Below are 24,773 nucleotides of genomic sequence, written 5' to 3' on the forward strand. Positions count from 1 at the left end.
TAAATATTTATAAAATGTGGTTCATGTTAGTTATGCTTTAATGCTTAAAGCTGATTGAAGTAATGATTTTAATGAAAATTTTGCTAAATAGTTTTGAAATTTGGTTATAGCTTCTTTGGTTATTAATTTCCAATTCCTACTTAGCAATGTGTCTCCATGTATCCATCTAGGGAACTGGTCAGGGTAATCGTCATCCAAAATATTCCTGGAATGAAGGTATTTAATGAAGATATTAAAGTTTACATTAGTGCTGGAAAAGTTAGGAAAACAAGGTCCGGAAAGTAAATATTTAACTTAAAGTCAAACTCCAGTTGTTGCCTAAAGTTAAGGAAGCAGACACTGAAGCATCACAAACTAAAGCCTGAAGAGACTTGTTCTCAAAGGCATCCCTGTAGTTCTCTCCTATACTGCAGTTCTCAAAAGTATCTGAGAAGCCCTGGCCAGTTGGCTCAGCGGTAGAGGGTCGGCCTAGTGTGTGGAGGACCCGGGTTCGATTCCCGGCCAGGGCACATAGGAGAAGCGCCCATTTGCTTCTCCACCCCCTCTCCTTCCTCTCTGTCTCTCTCTTCCCCTCCCGCAGCCAAGGCTCCATTGGAGCAAAGATGGCCCGGGCGCTGGGGATGGCTCTGTGGCCTCTGCCCCAGGCGCTAGAGTAGCTCTGGTCACAACATGGCGACGCCCAGGATGGGCAGAGCATCGCCCCATGGTGGGCGTGCCGGGTGGATCCCGGTCGGGAGCATGCAGGAATCTGTCTGACTGTCTCTCCCTGTTTCCAGCTTCAGAAAAAAAAAAAAAAGTATCTGAGAAGCCTGACCTGTGGTGGCGCAGTGGATAAAGCGTCAACCTGGAAACGCTGAGGTTGCCGGTTCAAAACCCTGGGCTTGCCTGGTCAAGGCACAGATGGGAGTTGATGCTTCCTGCTCCTCCCCCTTTCTCTCACTCTTTCTTTCCTCTCTCTAATGAATAAATAAATAAATAAAAAATATCTGAGGCCCTGGCCGGTTGGCTCAGCGGTAGAGCATCGGCCTGTCGCGCAGGGGACCCGGGTTCGATTCCCAGCCAGGGCACATAGGAGAAGCGCCCACTTGCTTCTCCATTCCCCCCCTCCTTCCTCTCTGTCTCTCTCTTCCCCTCCCGCAGCCAAGGCTCCATTGAAGCAAAGATGGCCTGGGCCCGGGCCCTGGGGATGGCTTCTTGGCCTCTGCCTCAGGCGCTAGAGTGGCTCTGGTCGCGGCAGAGCGACGCCCCAGAGGGGCAGAGCATCGCCCCCTGGTGGGCAGAGCGTCGCCCCTGGTGGGCGTGCCGGGTAGATCCCGGTCGGGCGCATGCGGGAGTCTGTCTGACTGTCTCTCCCGGTTTCCAGCTTCAGAAAAATAAAAAATAAAAAAAAAAAAAAAAAAAAATCTGAGAAATTTTCCAAAAGCACATAGAAGCTTCTGTCAGTGTCTGCCCGGGCATCTATCTGCAACCATATTCTGAGGGTCATCAACTCTCCTCCTTTTCTGCCTCTCACATAGTGTGGGAATTCCTCGTTATCCAACTAAATCCAGAATCTTTAGAGAAAGGGATTCTGGGAAATAGAATTCCTTACATTTGCCCTACAATAGAATATATATTTTTTTTTCTAGCCGTATATAATAAGGTGTGGAAAGGGAAGAATTAAAGTTTGCAAGCCTAATTTAGAAGAAATATATAGGATTTGCTAGACAGGAAAACAAAGCTATTTCTCATCACTGATCTGGGAAGAGAACAAAGACTTTCAAAGCAAAGATGGCTTGAGGGTAAAGAACAGATTAAGAATATGGCTGTAAAATTCTTTATTAAGATTTCAAAAATGTTTAAGAGAGTGCCAAGTAAAGTGTCTTCTAAGAATCTGAAGGGTTATCACCCCATAGCCCTAATATTCTGTGCAAGGTAGACAGAAGTCTGTCTAGATAACTTATGCAGGTAATATTTGGGGGCATACTGTAACATCCAATCAGGTTCATAGGGAAACATGGAGCTTTTAAGAGAATTTTCTAACATGGATCAAAGGGGAAAGACACAGTTCAAAATAAAAACATTTTCTATAGGCAGAAAAAAAGGCCGAAAAAGTCAATTTAGCTGTAAATCCAGATTATTTCTCATAGAAATAATAGGACTTCTCTGAGATCAGGGTCAAGAGCCCAGAGAGAGGCTTCAAGAACCAAAGAGTACAATGGATTGCACAAATGAATAAGGGAACAGAAGTCAGCCTTTAGGAAGGGGCATTTCTAACCTACCAAATAGACCATTCTGACATTTGTCTGGGTGAATTCAGATCAGTGGCCAATATGTGCCTCTATTTTTCTCATCCTTTGAAGAGGAGATGTCTATCTCAATTAACCTGACTCTCACTGATTATTATATGTTGGGAACTGGAGAACAGATAACTTGTTATTTTATAGTTCACAGGTCTTTGAATTAAGAGGCACTGCAGCCTCAACATGCCTCATTTGCTTCTTAATCTCATGCAAAACACAAAATTATGGATTCTGAGACTGTGCCATGATTGAATGAGTTTCACGTGTCCAAAAGAGTGGGTGAATATTTTTTAAGTACGAGAGAAATAGAAATTGTTGCAGCCAGTGGACAATCCCAGAGAATAGTAATCTGAAAGGTGAGAAGAGGACTAGGTTAGACATTTGGAAATGACAGTCACAACACCTAAATTGGATATGGGCAGAGTTGAAGGAAGATCAGACAGGAAAGAATGGGTATACAAAGCCAAAAAGGTAGTTGAGTTAACAAATCTTAGTAGGATATCTCAAGAATCAGAGTTCAAGAGAATTAAGGATTAGATTCAGCAGTCAATGATAAAATAAAGAAAATGTATATATATATACATGGAAAGTGAACAATGCTCCTTTGACTTTAGAAGTGCCATAAAGCCTTTGTGATGAGCCACATTGCTCTCTCCAAGCAAGTCTTCACTGGCCTGAAGGAGTTAGAGAAATTCTTGACATTTTCATACACTAGCCCTTGAATCACTTCATAACTTTAAAACTCTGCAATCCCAGGCCCTAAACATAACTGCAATCTCTCTCTCTCTCTCTCTCTCTCTCTCTCTCTCTCTCTCTCTCTTTCCATCCTTGAACATTACCTGAGCCTACATTATGCCCATTCTTTACCTCATCAAGACCTTGATTTACCCAACCCTGGCCTGTTTCCTCATTGAATTTTCCTCTCTGATCTGTTCCTTTCTGAAACTACCATTGACCCAGCATTGCCAACAACATTTTCTCTTATCTTTGACCCCAATTCCTCATTTAATCCTGAATCAGTTCAATTATCTTTGTCTCTTGGTTCGAATCCCTAATTTTAGAACACTGATGGAAAGTAACAAAACTTAGATCAATTTTATGCCAATGACCTTTCTAAGGTTCTAATTTTAGCTACATCCTTAAGAGTTCTCTGTGATTTCTTTGCTTATGCTTCCTCCCTAGAGCAAGCACACCACTCTCTTCAAGCCGTATCAATCTACCTGCACAGCTCACTCTGCCAAAACCCAGATCCTCTCCTTTTACTTACATTCTTAAACATTTTAAAGACTGCTCTTTTGCCTGAGGAAAAAGAAAAGATCTAGTGTACTTTTGATAGCATGTCAAGCCCTTCATTGTCTTCCTAGTAAACTTTCATTGCTCACCTCAAACTTGGGTGTTGGTGTGCCTTTGCAGTACTCACATCGGACACTTACTTCGTGTATCTGAGTGCAATCCTGCCTCTTTATGCCTCTTCTCTTGCCCATACTTTCTCTTCTACCTGGAAAAGCTTTCACTGTTTCACCATAGTATGATTAATTCTCTCTCACCAGTATTTCTAAGACACGTTATACATATCTCTATAATGCCTTTATTACATTGTATGACTGTATTTTAGGTACGTGTTTAGCTGTTTCATAAACATATTGGTATCTTAAAGACAAAAGCAATGTGTTATTTTGCTGTTTTGTTTGGCAATAGGTTTGTTTGCTTGTTTTGTGGGGTTGGGGTGATTTTTTTTTATACCTAGCAGATTAATCAGCACATAAGTAGCACTCACTAAAATAGTTCTTAAAGAAATAAATGGGAACAAAGAATTATAAACAGAGGTACACCTCACAATAAGTTAGTAAAAAAAATTTGGGGGGGAACACTATGAATACATTTTTACAATTACAGTTTGTACATCAATTTACACATTTAGACCTGGTCATTATCTTAAACATTCCCAGAAAGAAATGAATACTTCACATCCATACCAAAATTGTAGCTGAACTACAGAACAACAGTCATTCAGAAACACTTAAAATCTGGCTGAATAGGGTAGGAGAGGCAAGACTTGGACAGGCTGGTTCCATATGCAGTTGTGACTGTTAAAACTTAGTAGGTGGGATACCTTAGCTGCGTACATCACCCCCCACCCCCGAGGAGTAAGGGATGCCAACTTTATACGAGACCTCCCAACCCAAAGCCAGGAGAAGAAGTCCCCACAACTTCTGACTGTAAAAGCCAATGAGGCAAAAGAAGACAGAGGCTACTGGAGTCCCAAGCAGTTCCTCTGAAAGGTCGCTGCTTGCACTTAAGCAGACCCACTCCCTCGGAGCTCCAGAGCTGAGGCAGCGGCTTGGAAGGAACCAGGAACACATTTGGAGGAACTGAATTGTCTTGCAGAAGCCACATTCCTTTTCTGAGACCCTCTCCACAGAGCCAGCAAGCAGGCACAATAATTGAGTATCCAACAACCTTGCTCACACACTTTCTCCCACTCTGGTGATTCCTTGAGACCCCATCTCACACAACTTGTAGGCCCACTCAAGTAATTTCCAGTGGGTTTTTCATACAAATGGCCTCTCTTGCCTCACGCTTTAGACTTTCTTAAAATCTCTCCAACAAGCAGCATCTGGCCTCTGCAAATCCCATACCTCTTGTTCAGCATCCCTTGTTCTGGCACTAGTAACTGCAGGCTTTGGTTCATAGTTTGGCCTATCCTGAGCACCTCCAAGCCCAGAACATGTGAGTTCTCTGCAGATTGCTATATAGCTCTTTCCAAGTAGTCCCAGGCAGAACACAGGCAGTGGCTGACCTTGAACATGCCAAGAAGCCTCAGAGCCAGTGCATCCAGTGGACAGCCTCTGACCATGCTGGATTACAACCCTACCACCTCCACAAACAACACACTCAAGGGGAAGACTCAGTGAGAACCAAAGCCCCACCGAAGCAATACCTGCCCAGCAGCTCCTCCACAATAGTTGCAGCTGGTCCTTGCAGCCAACTGGCCTGGAGGTCAGTCTCTCCCAATGACACTAACAGCAATCAAGGCTCAGCTACCACAGACAGTGCACACAGCCCACACATGATTGCACCTGGAGTGACCAGCTCAGGGGCCTGGGGAGACTGCACCACTGGACCCTAAAGGACATCTACACAAGGCCATTCTACCAAGTTCAGGAGATGTAGCAGCTCTACCTAATACATAGAAACATGGGGAAGAAACCAAAGTGCCACAAAAAAAAGAGTTCTTAAATAAAAGAACAGGAGAAATCTCTAGAAAAAGAACTAAATGAAGCCCATCCTGGCTGGTTAGCTCAGTTAGTTCAAGCATCGACTCCTTTCACCAAGGTTACAGGATTGATCCCCAGTCGGGGCACATGCAAGAATCAACCAATGGATGTGTAAATAAAGGGAACAGAAAATCGATATTTCTCTTTCTCTCTCGCTCTCTCTCTCTTAAAATATTTTTTTAATTATTTAAAAAATAAATAAGTGTAATGGAGGCAAACAAACTACCAGAGACAGCGTTCAGTGGTTATAAGGATGCTCAAAGAACTTCAACAGCTTGTTAAAGGACATACAAACCATTATTAAAAATAGTCAAAGCCTGACCTGTGGTGGTGCCGTGGATAAAGCGTCGACCTGGAAGTGCTGAGATCGCCGGTTCAAAACACTGGGCTTCCCTGGTCAAGGCACATATGGGAGTTGATGCTTCCAGCTCCTCCCCCCTTCTCTCTCTCTGTCTCTCTCCTCTCTAAAAATGAATAAATAAAATTTAAAAAAAATAGTCAAAAGTGAAAAAATACATTAACTGAAGTGAAGAATAATTTACAGAGAATCAACAGTACAGCACATCAAGAATCAAATCAGCAATTTGAAATATAAGGAAGCAGAAAACACCTAATCAGAACAACAAAGATAAATAAATAATAAGATAATGTAAGGAGCCTCCAGACAACTTAAAGAGTACCAACATTCGCAGCATGGGGATGCCCAGAGGAAAAGAAAGAGAGCAAGACATTTGAAAACCTATTTGAGAAAAATGACAGAAAACTTCCCTAACTTGGTGAAGAAAATAGACATATAAGTCCAGGAAGCACAGAGTCCCCAACAAGATGAACTCAAAGAGGCCCACACCAAGACATATCATAATTAAAATGTAAAAGGTTAAAGACAAAGAGAGAATCTTAAAAGTAGCAAAAGAAAAACAGGTAGTTAACTACAAGGGAGCTCTCATAAAATTGTCAACTGATTTCTCAACAGAAATCAGGCAGGCCATAAAGGATTGGAAAGACATATTCAAAATTATGAAAAGCAAGATTATTTTACCAAGATTACTCTACCCAGTACCCAGCAGTTATTATTTAGAATCAAAGGACATATAAAGATGCTCCAGACAAGAAAAAGCTAAAGAAGTGTATCACCACCTAAGCCAGTATAATGTTAAAGGGTCTTCTTTAAGAAGAAGAAGAAAGGGGAGAAATATAAAAATATGAACAATAAAATGGCAATAAATGCATATCTACTAACAACTGATGCCCATCAGTAAAAGAGTGGCTAAAGAGCTGTGGTACATTTACACAAATGGAATACTAGTCAGCTATTAAAAAAAAAAACACAAGATATTACATTTGTGACAGCATAGATGGACCTGAAGAGTATTATGCTAAGTGAAATAAGCCAATCAGAAAACGACAAATGCCGTATGATTTCAGTTATATATGGAATCTAATAAAAATAAATAAACAAACAAAATAGAAACAGTCTCACAGATACAGAGACCAGACTGACAGTTGGAGGCTGGGTGAAAAAGGTGAAAATATTAAGCAAAGGAAAAAAACAACTCATAGACATAAACAAAGAGTATGGGGATTACAAAATGGGAAGGGTGGGGGGAGGTAGGAGAGGGTAAAGGAGGTATAAATGGTGGTGGAAAGAGACTTGGGGTGATGAACACACAGTATAATATACAGATAATATATAGTATCACAGAATTGTATACCTGAGACCCGTAGAATTATATTAACCAGGGTCATCCCAATAAATTTAATTAAAAAATAAAATAAAATAAAATGATTAAATCTAAAATAAAATAAAGAAACGGACTTACAGATACAGAGAACATGTTTTCATTTGCCAGATGGGAGAGGAGGTTGGGGGAATGGGTGAAAAGGTGAAGGGATTAAGAAGTACAAGTTGGTTGTTACCAAATAGCCATGGGAAAATAAAGTACAGCATAGGGAACAGAGTCAATAATATTATAACTCTTTATGGTGCCAGGTGAGTATGAAATTTATGGGGATGATCATTTAGTAATCACTGCGGTGTACACCTGAAACTAATATATGTCAACTATAAATGAAAAAATAAAAAAATGATTTAAAAAATAAACAGTTCATTCTGTTGGATACTTGCCTTGATTTGAACATAATTCTTATTCTGTAACATAATCTGAAAAAATAGTTACTTTATAGTCCTCGATACTGGAACAGAGTTATTAAGTAAAGTAACAAATCTCTCACAGACAGTAAAATGGTGATTAACTGGATGGGTTTGTTCTATCTGTCCGTTATATTGTTATTGTAGAGAAGTTCATAAAATCTTTGCCCTTTAGTTTTCTTATCTATGAAATGGGAGAAAATCACTGTGCCTGCCTTATAGATTCGTACTGATAATTAAGTATATATTGCAGTTAACATAGTCCTTGGAGAAGTAAACACTTAAAAAAACAAGTATTATTATTCTAATACATGCAGCCAACATTGTAGGTTCTCATAAGGTCTTGATAGAATTAAATGTTACTTTCTTGCCTTTTTACAATGTGTAAAACTATGTGTGTGTGACCCCACTTCAATTCTTTATAATCTAAAGTAAATTAAAGTAGGAATTTATAGTTTAACCTGAATGGAAAATATAAATCAACATTAGTTTTTTTTCGCCTGTCTGTAAAGCAGAAGAGTCAAATGTATCATGTAGTTAGATCAATAAAATGGCAAATATTCATGCTGAGTAAATCCTGAAAACTTTTTCTCTGAGTGTTATTATCAAAAAGGCTATATATAACTAATGGGATTGCAGGCTCTACTTAAAGAGTAATCTTGACTATTAGCCACTGAAGATATTCAAAATACAGAATGCAATCTATGTTCTAAGAGTAGGAGAAACTTGTGTGACATAGCTTAAGTTCAGTAACTCAGAGGTGGTCCCTAGCATCATGAGGACTCACAATGGGAGCTATAGAAGTAAAGAAAAATGAACAAATCTGATTAGAGGTTACATTTGAATTAATAATGGTTCATGATTTATTAAATTTTTCATTGTAAGTGTCAAGGAAAATAAGACAAAAAAGATAAACCCCCTTGTGATTGGTTGTATTTGTTTTCCTAGTTTCTTTGTTTCTATCAACATACTATCACAGAAGATTAATTTTTCACATTTAATAATAAAAAAAATTATTATAAACTGCAGTAGAATTTATATGACATGTTTTGATATCTTTCTTAGTACTAAGCATAATTTTATTGAACCTAATTTAAATGGTATTGTGTGATGCTTACAAAAATCAGTTGAATTATCAAATAATTCACTTTCTTATTTAAGTTGGTCCATTTTCTTACAGAACTGCTTTTTTGTTATGGAAACCCAGAAATATTCTTAGCTTCTCTTTTTTAATATTCTATTCAAAATCTAATTTGAGGATTATCTTTTCAAGAGGATTTTGTGCCAAAACTGTTTATCCAGCAAATTAAAGTGAAAAGTTATTTTTGCTTATAATGGAAAATGTCAGCACTTTTAAATAAATTCTGAGAACACTAAATACTGTTGCAAAAGAATTAACCAATTAAGAAAATATTTAGCCCTTTTCTTTTTTTTTTTTTTATTTAGCCCTTTTCATTGACTATGTAGTGCAAATTTTATGATGAGAGAATGGGGGTAAAATTAGAAAGAAGGTAGAAATTAATTAAATCTGCCATGTTTCTAAGATGTCTGTCTAAATGGCTTTGGAGTAAGCATTTTACCATTGACCACTGACCTCCCACTCCCACACAAGAGCGTTTCCAGGGAACATAGCTAAAGACTGTGAGGTCCGCTGATATTGAAAGCACATATCAAGGGTTTTCATGACAGTTCCAATGGTGCCAATGAGCACACCATTATGCCTCATGACTTATGATCCAAGATTGATTTAGGCAATGTGGTCATATGGGATAACTCTCACAATGGGCTGAAAAGAGTAGAAATGAGGGGATAAAGACACCTAGAGCAGCAGGCCCAAGAGCTGTCCTAAAACTACAACAAAAATGGAAACTGTCAGAAAAGAAAATCTGGAGTTTCTCAAGTTGCACATGAGAAACGTCAGAGCTGCTCTCAGTGGAGAGGAACTCACAGATGCTATAGCAGTGAAAGGATTAAATGGCTGAGAAACAACCATATTGATTACCCACCACAAACCCGTCTTCCTGGACAATTATACCAGCATCAGCTGGGATCTTGTTAGAAATGCAGATCTGTTCCAGAGAGGGGGACCTAATCATTTGTGCTTAACAAGCCCCCCCTGGTGATTCTGAAGCAAACTAAATTCCAGAAACACTGGTTTAGACTCACAGATAGTTAAGCTTCTCTTCTTTATCTATGATTGTCTTACTTGGCCTTTAAAAATAAACAAATGTTGATATATGTTATTACATAGATATACAACTCCTTTTCAATTACACATAGCAGTAATACTCATTTTCCGGGAATCAAGAATTCAAATTTCTCCTGTCACTCAACTTGCTGAGGAACAAACCATCAGAACATACCTTCAATGAATATAAAAAAAAATTTAAATTCAGTACTGGTAAGCAAAATACAAGTAGAATATTAAATACACTGTGCTCCAATGTTTTATAATATACACATACACTTCATAGAAAACACTTGATATAAAAATATCAAGTATTTAAAAGTATTGTTCTATTAGTTCCAACAAATAAAACATAACCATTTAAAGTAAAAATTATTTATCTTAACATTAACGTCCTGAATTTAAAAAAATGGATAAAATAAAAATTATTTAAGGAATATGGAGGTGCAATTATTATTAGTTGTAACTAAGAAAAGTTATAGATAGTTATATATATAGTTATAAATATATATTATATATAGCCATAACTAAGAATAAAGTTTCAGATTTCCATCTTTTCTCTCTTCCTAAGATTTAGGTAGCTACTAAAGTATTATTAAAGAAAAAGAGAAGGGTAGATGCAAAAAATTATTTTATAAAAATGATTATTCTTATGTGATTACACTTCAATAGCTTTTATTTGACTTGTAATTAAATAATGGTGTGGACTAATAAAACTAATAACCCATGTTTGGAGGGTTTTCTTTCAAAAGTCAGATCACATGATTATTATAATGGTGACTTATAAAAAGATTAATTTCCATTTCAGGTTGTGTGCCAGTATGAGCTCTTCTTATGGTCAAGTTCATTTTGTTAAATGTGTTATTTGGTCATAGATGTTATTGCAATAATGGACAGTGTTGTCCAGTTATTTGACTGTAACTAATTTTATTTCATTTTAAAGTAAATAAACTACTTCTCTCCGCAAAAACTACTAAACACTCTGACATTTTTCTAACTTCATAAAATAATCATGGAATACTAGAGAGATACTAAAAATATATTATTTTTGTTTATTTTCCTTTTTATAACCTTTAGATCATGGCATAAAATGCATTAAAAGCTCCTTTAGTCTCCATAAATCCAATAATAATGTTCTCAATGTAACTTTGAATTAAGTACAAAATTGTTTATGATTTTAAATACTGCCCTTAAAATTATATTTTCTTATATAATGCACAAATAAATATTAATGACATGTACTTTTAAACTTTTCTGCTGCAGACAAAGAGAAAATCATAGCTAGAATTAATATACATTTTTATTGCAATTCTATAATGTAGAGATTTTACGAAGAAATAGTTTAGATTACTCATAAAAATGCTTTATTTGAGCTGTTTTTTCAAAAATGTTTTTTTTTTTTTTTTTTTTATAATTTTATTTTTTTAATGGGGTGACATCAATAAATCAGGATACATATATTCAAAGATGACAAGTCCAGGTTATCTTGTCGTTCAATTATGTTGCATACCCACCACCCAAAGTCAGATTGTCCTCTGTCACCCTCTATCTTGTTTTCTTTGTGCCCCTCCCACCCCTTATCCCTCTCCCATTCCCCCCTCCCCCCCGTAACCACCACACTCTTATCAATGTCTCTTAGCTTCACTATTATGTCCCACCTACGTATGGAATAATACAGTTCCTGTTTTTTTCTGATTTACTTATTTCGCTTCGTATCATGTTATCAAGATCCCACCATTTTGCTGTAAATGTTCTAATGTCATCATTTCTTATGGCTGAGTAGTATTCCATAGTGTATATGTGCCACATCTTCTTTATCCAGTCATCTATTGATGGGCTTTTTGGTTGTTTCCATGTCCTGGCCACTGTGAACAATGCTGCAATAAACATGGGGCTGCATGTGTCTTTACGTATCAATGTTTCTGAGTTCAAAAATGTTTTGAAAGTGATTGTTTGCTATGTTCTCATTGGTTTCTTAAATTAAATGAGAAAAAAAATCTGCCGTTTCAACTCATTTTTATTTAACCCATAGAATATTCTGAGAAAACATACACCTATGCGTATTTTTTAATTATCCTGAAAGAAAGAGAAAAATCTTTTAAAAGCCTTCTCTCAACTGTTTCTCCCCTCCTTTGTTACAGGTACTCATTTTTTCAGCTCTATTAATCTTTCTAAAAAGATGGATTTCTTAAACTCATCTGATCAAAATATGACCTCAGAAGAACTATTAGACAGAATGCCATCCAAGATTCTAGTGTCTCTCACCCTCTCTGGGCTGGCGCTGATGACAACAACCATCAACTCTCTTGTGATCGCTGCAATTATTGTCACCCGCAAGCTTCACCACCCAGCCAACTATTTAATTTGCTCCCTGGCTGTTACCGACTTCCTTGTAGCTGTCCTGGTGATGCCTTTCAGCATTGTGTATATTGTGAGAGAGAGCTGGATTATGGGGCAAGTGGTCTGTGACATTTGGCTGAGCATTGACATTACATGCTGCACGTGCTCCATCTTGCATCTCTCCGCTATAGCTTTGGATCGGTATCGGGCAATCACAGATGCCGTTGAATACTCCAGGAAAAGGACTCCCAAGCGAGCTGGCATTATGATCACAGTAGTTTGGATTATATCTGTTTTTATCTCTGTGCCTCCTCTGTTCTGGAGGCACCAAGGAACTAGTCGAGATGATGAGTGCATCATCAAACACAACCACATTGTTTCCACGATTTACACAACATTTGGAGCTTTCTACATCCCACTGGCATTGATTTTGATCCTCTACTACAAAATATATAAAGCAGCAAAGACATTATACCACAAGAGACAAGCAAGTAGGATTGTCAAGGAGATGAATGGTCAAGTCCTTTTGGACAGTGATGAGAAAAGCACTAGACTGGTCTCCACACCCTACATGCTAGAAAAGTCTTTCTCGGATCCATCAACAGACTTTGACAAAATTCATAGCACAGTGAAAAGTTTCAGGTCTGAATTCAAGCATGAGAAATCTTGGAGAAGGCAAAAGATCTCAGGCACAAAAGAACGCAAAGCAGCCACTACCCTGGGATTAATTTTGGGTGCATTTGTAATATGTTGGCTTCCTTTTTTTGTAAAAGAATTGGTTGTTAATGTCTGTGAAGAGTGTAAAATTTCTGAAGAAATGTCAAATTTTTTGACATGGCTTGGATATCTCAATTCCCTTATAAATCCATTGATTTATACAATCTTTAATGAAGATTTCAAGAAAGCATTCCAAAGACTTGTGCGATGCCGATGTTAGCTTAAAAAAATTTTACTATTAAAAGGTTAGGGGGTTTTATTGAGATGGAGTAACTAAATGATTGCTAAATGACAAAACATTTAAATTTTTATAAGGAAATAAATTAAAACTAGTAAGACATGAATATGAAATGTATTGATCTAAAAATTGTTTGTTTTTCTTTTTCTTTTTATGAAGCAAATGAGATGCAGGGAGGCAGAGAGATAGACTCCTACATGCATCTCGACTGGGGTCCACCCAGCAACTGCATCTGGGACTGATGTTCTGCCCATCTGAGGCAGCTGCTTTGTTGCTCCGCAACTGAGATATTTTAGAGCCTGAGGTGAGGGCTTGGAGCCATCCTCAGCACCCAAGGCCAACTTGCTCATTTGAGTGATGGCTGCAGGAGGGGAAGACAGAAAGAGAGAGGAGAAGGAGAGGTGAAGAAGCAGATAGTCACTTCTCCTGTGTACCCTGATTGGAAATCAAACCCAGGATTTCCACACGCTTGGCCAACACTCCTCCACTGAGCCAACCAGCCATGGGCCAAGATGTTTCTTTTGACCATCATTCTAGAGTACTCAGAATTAGAAAATAATTTATTGTTTATACATAGTATTTTGCTTATCCAATGTTCCTAAAAGGCTAACTAAAGTATATATACATATATAATTAATAACGGTAGTTTTACAGATTTATGTCTTACAAAAATTATAGAAAAACATTCAATTAACAATGTACTGTCTTCCATAATGTTTATGGAATCCTACTACTCTATTATATAATTCTACTATTTTATTAAAAAGATACAATTCACCACAAAGCATACATTTCTCCTACTTAGTCACTCTTATTCCCCATCCATCTTACCCTGGACAATAAGGAAGGTGGAAGAAACTGACAAGGAGTCTTACTTACTATGACTGGAATAAATGTGAGTCAGATTGATAATGTCTTACATTTAGATTGTAAAAAGTAGTCATAAAGTAAGTTGGGTAATTCAAAATAATTTTAGATACTAATCTTGTGCATATTTAACATATTTTTTGTTTAATATGAATTCCTAGAGGAATATTTTCTTAACCACCTATTATCAATATTTGAAACCAAAGCCTTACCCTAGTAGCAATAACTCAAAGGGAAGGGCCAGGGTGGAGGGTGTTATACTAACACATGTTTATTTAAGAATCAAATTTAAGGCACTAAGTACCCTAAGCTACTCACCAGTTATTATACTCCTAGTGTCTTTTTAAGAATATAAAATATATTTAATTTCTGTTCATATTAATAAGGTCAGTTGCTAACTATAATGTTCATGATACCTTGCACTTCAGCAGCTCCATACTTTCAATTTAAGCATTACCTCCCTTTTATTAGAGAGAACATGATAGGAACTCTTAGAACTTTCCACTGACTTAAAAAATATTCTGGTTTTCCAACAAATAGAAATGCATAGGCAAAAACTCATTATTACAATAAATATATGTTTATATAAAAATAATTATATATAAATATATATATAATATATATATCCAAATTAGTCATTCTACTAGTGCAGTGAGCCAAAGCAATTTTATAATTATCTCTTTCATATTTATAGAAAAAAATCACAGAAAATGTTTTGGAAGACATGCCATCATCCAAGATCATTTGAAAAATGAATACATTCCTTTTTTTAAAGCTGCACCATTATGTGTATTCTAAAATTCTTCATGGGGTGCATAAAGTACATTACATTTTTTATGTCTCTATAATACATTACTCTCAATCTAACAAATATTTATAGAATTCTTATTTTATATAAGACAATGAGATGTTCTATATAGAAAATTCAAGAAATAATATAATAGTTTTTTCCCTAACATGTTTACAACCTAAAAGATAGAATGAAAAAATTGAACACAATAATAGCAAAGAGAAAAACGTGATCTAACATGGAAGCTCTTTACATAATCAAAATTGCTCAAATCAAACAATGATCACTTCTGGTTGAAAAAATTAGAAAAGTTCATAAAGGATATATCAAAAATATTATTAAATAAACATAACTTAGGTAAGAAAAATGGAAGAGCAAACTCTAGATGGTGGTAACATCAGGGGTTCAGACTGCATCCTGCAAGTATTTGGTGGGGTATGTTCATGAAACATCAATAAGTTGGGCAACTAATTTTTTTAATTTTATTATTAATTTTAATGGAGTGACATAGATTCATCAGGGTACATAGGTTCAGAGAAAACATCTCCAGGTTATTTTGACATTTGATTATGTTGCATACTCATCACCCAAAATCAAATTGTCTTCCGTCACCTTCTATCTGGTTTTCTCTGTGTCCTTCCCCTCCCCCCACCTTCTCCCTCTCTTTCCTCCTCCCAACCCCGTAACCACCACACTCTTGTTCATGTCCCTGAGTTTCATTTTATGTTCCACCTATGTATGGAATCATATAGTTCTTAGTTTTTTCTGATTTACTTATTTCACTTTGTATAATGTTATCAAGGTCCATCCATGTTGTTGTAAATGATCCGATGTCATCATTTCTTATGGCTGAACAGTATTCCATAGTATATATGTACCACATCTTCTTTATCCAGTCATCTATTGAAGGGCTTTTTGGTTGTTTCCATGTCTTGGCCACTGTGAACAATGCTGCAATGAACATGGGGCTGCATGTGTCTTTACGTACCAGTGTTTTTGAGTCTTGGGGGATTATACCTAGTAGAGGGATTGCTGGGTCATATGGTAGTTCTGTTTTTAATTTTTTGAGGAACCACCATAATTTCTTCCATAGTGGTTGTACTACTTTACATTCCCAAGTTGGGCAACTATTTAAAACAGGAGGAAAACAAGAGATTAAAAGGGAAACTGACTGTTGTTATGGTTGAATCCGAATGGCAGAAAATGTTTACTGTCAATTGGTTGCTGTCTGCCAATGAGTAGTCACTGGTACTTTTAGTAGAAAAATTTTAAGTTTAAGGAAATTCTAAAAAAAAAAATTATATATATGGATTCAAGCAAATAGGGTAGTTGGAAATAATTACTTCTTGTTAGAAAGCAAATCAATAAAAGCCAGGCAAGAGGTGATGAAGTCAACTGAAATGAGAAACTCAAGAGAAGGGAAATACTGGTGAAATTACAACATCTGTTTTGGGCACACTAAGCACATAAAGACATGTCAGAGCTCACAGGCACTACTTAGCATTCTGGCCCAAGCAAAACTAACAAAAACATGAGGTTGATGTAAAGTACTTTTGTCGTCTGCTGGTCTCTTTATCTTTTAGCAACCTGATGCTGTGTTGACAGTTTAAAGCCTGCTCTAGTCCCTGTCATTCTCCGCTTATTTCTTTTTTCCCTTCTCACCAAAATTTAATTATGATTTATTCATCAAAGGACTTGATAAAACTAAAATAATCTGTTAAATTGGTTTATTTATATCCACCTCAGAAATTTATATATTTATGTAGGGTAACTCTAAGAGACACTATATTTATATGGGGGAACTCTAAGAGACACAGCCCATCAACCCAAAGGAACAAATCTTAGTCAGGGTTAATAATCATCCAAATATACAGACTTCCCTCTACTCAGAGTTGAACCAAAGTTCAAATCTAAGAATACAATACTGTAAATGACAAAGGAGCAATCCCCCATCAGAGCCCTGGAATGAATGAAGTTTATTATTTCTTTGTGCATAGAGCATTTTTTAATCCAAAGGGGCTGTAACACATTACAGTAATTATCACTTGATCTATGTGGTTCCCCACATGCTGGGGGTACAGGCCATGTCACCCCTCATGAACAAATAGATATAAGTGAATTCCTTTTAATATCTTTAAACATAGGTAACATAGGACTAATAATAGGCAATTTGCACTTTCTTTGAAATTTACTAAAAACAGATTGCACATAAAATGATATACTTCCCTGAATATTTAAGGTTTATGCAATGAAATAAAATTTCAATAAAAATTTTCCAAGTTACTAGAAGTTGAGGATTTTTACAAGAAAATATATATTTCATACCAATAACAAATGTAATAATATAATAATGTATATAATTTAACTGATAAGTAGAGGAAGAATGTATAAATATCAAAGAAATGGTTAAATATTAGATCAGGAAGGTTAATTTCCTACTACAATTTTAAATATATCAGCAACAGAAAAGTAGAAATTTTATTTTTGCTTTGTTTCTTCTAAAGATTTTCAAATGAAGAACATTTAAAAGGCAAGGTCAAAAGAGCAAAGAAAGACAGGAAGTCAAACTGCTGGATACTAACGAAATTTAATACAGCATACTTATGTACATATTAGGTTTAATACTAGGTTTAAAAATCCACTACCACTTATGAAATACAGCCTTTACTATAAAACTGGTGTGAAATGGTGGATTTCCTACCTTAATAGTTTGTTTTATTTCACGATAAACCCATGAGATCAAATTCATAGCATCACAGCACATTTTTTACTGGCAGTTGAAGGATTGATACTTATGTAGGACTATTTTTCATTTTGAATCTCCAAAACCAGTCTTCTTCCCCTTTCTGGTGGACTTTCATTCCTCTCCCCAAACTCACGTGTGCTAAGATGTGCATATTCCCTGCTTGCAAATAAAGAAAGGTTTCTTTGGGGCCCACATCCACATTCTTGCTTATATCGGTTCTGTCAGTTCCAAACTAAAAAATTCCCTTAGCAAAGCATGATCCCCATATGCACAGGGTCAGTCTTAAACTTGTCCCTCTTTATCCAAGAGTTTTGTGTCAAAAAGAAATGGAACGTCTGACCTTTGGTGGCGCAGTGGATAAAGCGTCAACCTGGAAATGCTGAGGTTGCCAGTTTGAAACCCTGGGCTTGCCTGGTCAAGGCACATATGGGAGTTGATGCTTCCAGCTCCTCCCCCCTTCTCTCTCTCTGTCTCTCCTCTCTCTCTCTCTCTCTCTCTCTTTCTCTCTCTCTCTCTCTCTCTGTCTCTCCCTCTCCTCTTTAAAATGAATAAATAAATAAAAATTAAAAAAAATACTAGAAAAAAAAGAAATGGAACGTTAACTGGAAACCAATTACTAGAAAAAGTATTGACTTGCTCCACCAAATATTACAAAAGTGGGGGTGGTCATCTACTTCTTGCTGACATGTTTTTCTCTACTTGAAGTAATGAACAGTTTCCTTGCGAATTTATACAAGACCTATTTTAACTTACAGTCAGAGAATTAGGTTTCCTGTATTGCAATAGAAAAAAATACTTGAAGGATTTTTCCTTAAAGTTCTTCAAAAATAATCCTGCTCAATTCAAAATGTGTCTGCTTTATTTGTTTCAGAAAATATGTGTTTCTAATACACTCCTAATAACTACAACGATTGTATTTAGTCTTCTATTTTGCCAGAAAATATTTCTCAGTATAAGTTAATAATTCTGTCATGAATAAAGTAAATGTTTCCTTGTGACATTGTGATTATTTTTCTTGGGCTTGTGAATCAATATGCTTTTTCCCCTTATTTAAAATGAGAAGCCTCTTGTGGAAAATATTTTCCAACATTGTAAGAAATTTTTGGTTATTAATATAGAATATCTTCTCTGTACAAAACATGATAGCACTTAAAATCTATTTGGGGAAAAATAAAAATTTTTCAAACATTTTCCACTCCTGGTTGGGCCAGAAATTATGGAGAATTTGTATCTCTGCAAAGACAATAAAATGAACTTAATAATTTGTACAGACACTACCAAGCTTCCTGTGTTATTCTTCCTATGCTCTACAATATACTTGTCATTATAGTACATCAATATTGCTAAATCATATATATTAATATTTGTTCCTAAAAATTACACTTATGATTTCCTTAAATTTTATATATTGCTGGATCTACTTATTTGGGGATTCACTACCCCAAGCCAATTAATCAAGATTTATTTATTTATTTATTTATTTATTTATTTATTTATTTATTTATTTTAGTGAGTGAGAGAGAGAGAAGAGAGAAAGAGAGTAATACGGAAAGGGAGAGAGATGAAAAGCATCAGCTCATAGATGCATCACTTTAGTTCATTGATTGCTTCTTATGTGTGCCTTGATCAGGAGGCTCAAGCCAGCAACCTTAGGCTCAAGCCAATGACCTTGGGTTCAAGTCAACAACCATGGGAACATTTTGATCATGCTCAAGCTGGCAACCCCACGCTCAAGCTGGTGAGTCTCCACTGAAGCCAGATAAGCCCACACTTAAGGCAATGAACTCAGGGTTTTGAACCTAGGACCTTAGCATCCCAGATAGACATTCTATCTAGTCTGCCAATATCATTCAGGCTAATCAAAGAAATTTTTACTTCTCCCTACCCTTGCCCCCCCCACCTCACCCCCCACACACACGCAGGCCATTTATTTGTGTTGATTTGACTAAGATTCGAGTGAGTCTGTGACACTTGCAGCACACGAGCACATGTATGTGGGTGTGTTTCACTTTGCAGATGTTAAGGGCTGAATTGAGAGGGAAAAAGAGATCTCCTTAGCACAGCACACTCTTAACTTTAAGATGGAAGACAAGAGTAATTCTGCAACAGGAAGTAGGAGGAGTAATTCAAATCTCAGATTTTTAAAACTGGTGTGCAGAAGAATCACCTGAGATGCTGGTTACACAGGAAGATTCCAAGACTCTGAGTCAGAGTGGTGTCCAAGAATCTGAGTCTTCAGCAAGGTTTTCAGTTTTCTAATAAAGGTGGAGCTTAGATATTTTCTCAAGACCACAGAAAGGTCTTAGCTAGTCATTTAGGTGTTTTGTGGGACACAGTTCTAGTAATGGAAAATGAAATTTCACCACCATTTCACTAATAAAGTTCCATTTGAAATCCAGAAAACTACTTGCTACTACATGAAAAGTGTGCCTAGTACAAAACAGAAGTAAAAATCACATCAATATTGATGAGTGTATTATAAAACAATCAGAAAGGAAAAAAAGCTATTACAATTTATTATCAACATATTATTTAAGTTTTGCTAGGGCAATGAATAAATGCTTTTCATCACATAGAAAGCAGTAATCTTTGAAACCATAAAAGGCTAAATGAGAATCCTGATTCTATCAACCTTTAATTTAGTGCTGAACAAGTATCTATGCTGCTTTCTTCAGATTAGAGTTCAAAGATTAAGGAGAAAGTATAATACGAAGCAAATGCTCTTGAAAAAAAACACAAAAGAACTAATAAATATAAATTAGCATTATTATTGCTTTTATTCCTTATGGTAGGTCTGAAATGAGCCAGAGGGCACTTGATATAGAACCTGGTCTTCTGCATCCTACACTGCCTATTTCTCAATCTAGAGTCAAGTTGTGGATGGCCTCCTGTTTCTTGCTCTCCCTGTAAAATCTATCTTTGGTGAATAGTAACTCCTAACAATTCTCTCCATAACTACAAGAATGCCACCCTGAACATCTTCCTATTGTTTATTACATTGCATTCAAATATTCTTGCTTAGCTTTAGGTGTGTGTGTGTGTGTGTGTGTGTGTGAGAGAGAGAGAGAGAGAGAGAGAGAGAGAGAGAGAGAGAGAGAGAGAAAGAGAAGAACAGTAAGAAAAAGAGGTGAAAAGCATCAGTTCTTTGTTGTGGCACCTTAGTTGTTCATTGATTGTTTTCTCATATGTGCCTTGACTGGGGGCTACTGGGGTTCCTTGCTCAAGTTGGCGACCTTGGAGTTTTGAACCTGGGTACTCTGAGTCCCTGTCTGTTACTCTATCCACTGCGCCACTGCTTGGTCAGGCAGCATTAGGGTTTTCATGTTAATAAGAAAAAAATACCTCTCTCTGGGAGCTTTTCCTTCTCACTCAGCACCAACAATGCTCTCGGGCACAACCCGGTTCCTCTCTGCATCATCTTCATGAGTGTTTTGCTCTTCCTTGTATTTAGTGCTCTTTTCACTTCTGGTATTTTCCTCCCATCTAAAATGATTCCCACCTCTTTTATTTTCACCAGCACATAATATTTAAGAAAGTTTAAATTCTACTTTTTTCTTAAGACAGAATTCATATTCATTTTCAATATTGTCCTCAGTGATTCAGTAATTCCTTATCTGTTTTTAATAGTAGTAATTCCTCCATGAGTGTTTGGTTTCATGCCAACTAAAAACAATAATGTAAGTTACTCAAATAACACAGTTATTTATTTACTTTCTTTCCATATCCATTTTAAATATTTTTGAATACTTATCTCCTTATCGAAGTGAGCCTGATCCATTTTACTTTGTCCTGGTAACTTAAATATAGTTATAGTTGATTTATCTTTATTACTAAACTTAAGAAAAAGAAATTCAAGTGAATTTCAATCACAAGAAAACTAAAAAGTAATCATTATTTTGATAAAAATAGAAAACTGAAAAGGACATGGAAATCATAAGAAGAACCAGTCATAAATGAAGAATACAATAACTGAAATGAAGAATAATTTACAAGGAGTCAACAGTGGAGTTGATGAAGTCAAAAATCAAATCAGCAAATTTTAATATATGGAAGCAAACAAACACCCAATTAGAACAACTAAAAGAAAAAAAATTTTTTTTAATGAAGATAGCATAAAGAGCCTCCGGTACAACTTTAAGCATACCAACATTTGCATCATGGAGATGCCAGAAAGAGAAGAGAGACAGCAAGAAATCGAAAACCTATTTGAAAAAATGACAGACAACTTTCATAACACGGTGAAGGAAACAGACACACAAGTCCAGAAAGCACGGAGAGTCCCAAACAAGATGAACCCAAAGAGGCCCACACCAAGACATATCATAATTAAAATGCAAAAAGTTAAAGAGAAAGAATCTTAAAAGCAGCAAGAGAAAAGCAGTTAGTTAACTACAGGGAGCTCCCACAAGACTGTCAGCTGAATTTGGAACAGAAACGTGGCAGACCAGAAAGGATTAGAAAGAAATATTCAAAATGATGAAAAGCAAACCACCATTCAGTTTTAAGTTTCTAGTAATATTTTTATTTCTGAAAGTGTTGGGATTTTTGTGCATCTATTTATAATTTAGTCATGATTTTATGCCTTTTTATATTTTGAAACATTTTAAACAAACTTGTTTTTATTTTTTCTGTCTGACAATTCTTATGTTTGAAGATATTTGAACTTTTATGGTGTTTTGCTTGCTCTAATTCATGGTGCTTTATTTTGTGGTGTGTTTATTGATTTTTTTCCTCTTTGCTTTGAGCTCTTATTTTCACTTGAACCCTATCATTGGAAATTCTTTGAAGCCTGCTATGAAGTGAATTTCTTTGTGAAAGAATTAAAATAATATTTGCTTCTGTTAGACATCTGTGGACATTATCAAATGCTGTAGCAATTTTTAAACTAAATTATTGACTTGAGTTTTTTTGCTTCTCTTTTGTGGATGTTTCCTAATACCAGGGGATGCATATTAAGGGTATAAACTTAAGTGGAAGCCAGATTGTAGTTATGAATTTTCAGAAATCTTTTCCCACCTCCAATTTCAATCAAGGCTCAATGTTCAAATTTCAAAATGGACAATTTATTTTATTTTTTTCTTTCTTTTTATTTCCAGTTCTAGATTAGTAGCAGGGTGTTTTTCTAGTTTGTTCTTAAAATGGGAGTATAACATTCTGGATACTGGTTTTATTTTAAAGGGGTCACCTGATATCATACTTAATTTGAGGGGGGTAAGGGCTGTCACTCATCCTTGAAACCTTAAAAATTAATGCTTGAGATCATTTGAGTTCAGTAATGCTATTAAGGCAAAAAGCCAACCTCAGTGCTTTACTTATTTCTCAGATAACTTACTTTAGACCTAAATATGTATAGTATTTACTTTTATTTTTAAATATTTGAATGCATTTAAGATTATTAAAGTATTCTTGCTCAGCAAATTTAGCTTTTCTCAACAATTGGATCACTTCAGGTACTTAGTTGACCAGGTTACCAGTAGTGGAAGCAAAATTGCTTTAAATTTGCTTTCTCTTCTGCATTCATTGCAATTATTGCAACCCTTCACTCCATTTCACTGTAATTTATATTCCCCTTGCTATTTCTTATACTACAACTTATTTATTACATCTACAATTATTGTTCTTGAGTTTTCAATATAACCTTTTAATTCTAATCCATTTGGTTTTTAACTTTTTAAAAATAGATTATTTGTTATTATGCTATTATATAGCAAAAAAAACTCATGGGGACTCTGCCTCTATAGTTTGAGTTATGCTTACTTTCAGACTTTTTGAATATTATGAACCAAAAGTCTATCTACCTTTCTTCCTGTTTTCTTCCTTTCTGTTTCTTCCATTTTACTCAATTATAATTCATAAATGCCATTTGACTTATTTTAACTTGATCACATTTATCATAAGGTGTTACTACCCAATTGAACAGTATTGATTCACCTGCCATCTTATATGTTACTAGCTGGTCTTTCCTTCCTATATATGAACAAACACAGAAGTGTTGGGTTTTTTACACATCTATTTATACTTTACTCATGATTTTTTGCCTTTTCATATTTTGAAACATTTTAAACAAACTTTTTTTTATTTTTTTTCTGTCTGACAATTCTTTTTTAATAAATTTTTATTAATTTTAATAGGGTAACATTAATAAATCAGGGTACATATGTTCAAAGAAAATATCTCCAGGTTATCTTGTCATTCAATTATGTCGTATGCCCGTCACCCAAAGTCAAATTGTCCTCTGTCACCTTCTATCTGCTTTTCTTTGTGCCTCTCCCCTCCCTCCCTCTCCTCCCTCTCCCCCCACCACACTCTTGTCCATGTCTCTTAGTCTCATTTTTATGTCTCACCTATGTATGGAATCATGCAGTTCTTAGTATTTTCTGATTTACTTATTTCACTTCATATAATGTTATCAAGATCCATCTATTTTGTGGTAAATGATCTGATGTCATTATTTCTTATGGCTGAGTAGTATTCCATTGTATATATGTACCACATCTTCTTTATCCAGTCATCTGTTGAAAGGCTTTTTGGTTGTTTCCATATCTTGGCCACTGTGAACAATAATGTAATGAACACGGGGCTGCATGTGTCTTTAAGTACCAACGTTTCTGAGTTTTGGGGGTATATACCCAGTAGAGGGATTGCTGGGTCATATCGTAGTTCTATTTTTAGTTTTTTGAGGAACAACCATACTTTCTTCCATAATGGTAGTATTACTTTACATTCCCACCAACAGTGGATGAGGGTTCCTTTTTCTTCACAGCCTCTCCAACATTTGTTATTACCTGTCTTGTTGATAACAGCTAATCTAAAGGTGTGAGGTGGTATCTCATTGCAGTTTTGATTTGCATTTCTCTAATAACTAATGAAGATGAGCATCTTTTCATATATCTGTTGGCCATTTGTATTTCTTCCTGGGAGAAGTGTCTGTTCGTGTCCTCTTCCCATTTTTTATTGGATTGTTTGTTTATCTATTGTTGAGTTTTATGAGTTCTTTGTATATTTTGGATATTAGGCCCTTATCTGAGCTGTTGCTTGAAAATATCATCTCCTATTTAGTTGGCTGTCTGTTTATTTTGTTGTCAAAATCTCTTGCTGTGCAAAAACTTCTTAGTCTGATGTGGTCCCATTCATTTATCTTTGCCTTCACTTCTCTTGCCTTTGAAGTCAAATTCATA

At 35.9% G+C, this 24,773-nt stretch overlaps 1 protein-coding gene across 1 annotated transcript in view; it reads left to right on the forward strand.

The window, feature by feature from the left end:
• The window catches only part of HTR1F (5-hydroxytryptamine receptor 1F), a 105,390-nt gene extending 92,216 nt beyond the window's left edge, over nucleotides 1–13,174 (forward strand). Inside the window, exon 3 of the mRNA XM_066241354.1 lies at nucleotides 12,039–13,174. Within this exon, the coding sequence (XP_066097451.1) occupies nucleotides 12,077–13,174 (1,098 nt within the window). The 5' untranslated portion in view covers nucleotides 12,039–12,076. The remainder of the gene's footprint in view (nucleotides 1–12,038) is intronic.
• Nucleotides 13,175–24,773: the final 11,599 nt, after the last annotated feature.

The sequence above is a fragment of the Saccopteryx bilineata genome, chromosome 8, assembly GCF_036850765.1.
Source record: "Saccopteryx bilineata isolate mSacBil1 chromosome 8, mSacBil1_pri_phased_curated, whole genome shotgun sequence".
In the NCBI taxonomy this organism is placed as follows: Eukaryota; Metazoa; Chordata; class Mammalia; order Chiroptera; family Emballonuridae; genus Saccopteryx; species Saccopteryx bilineata.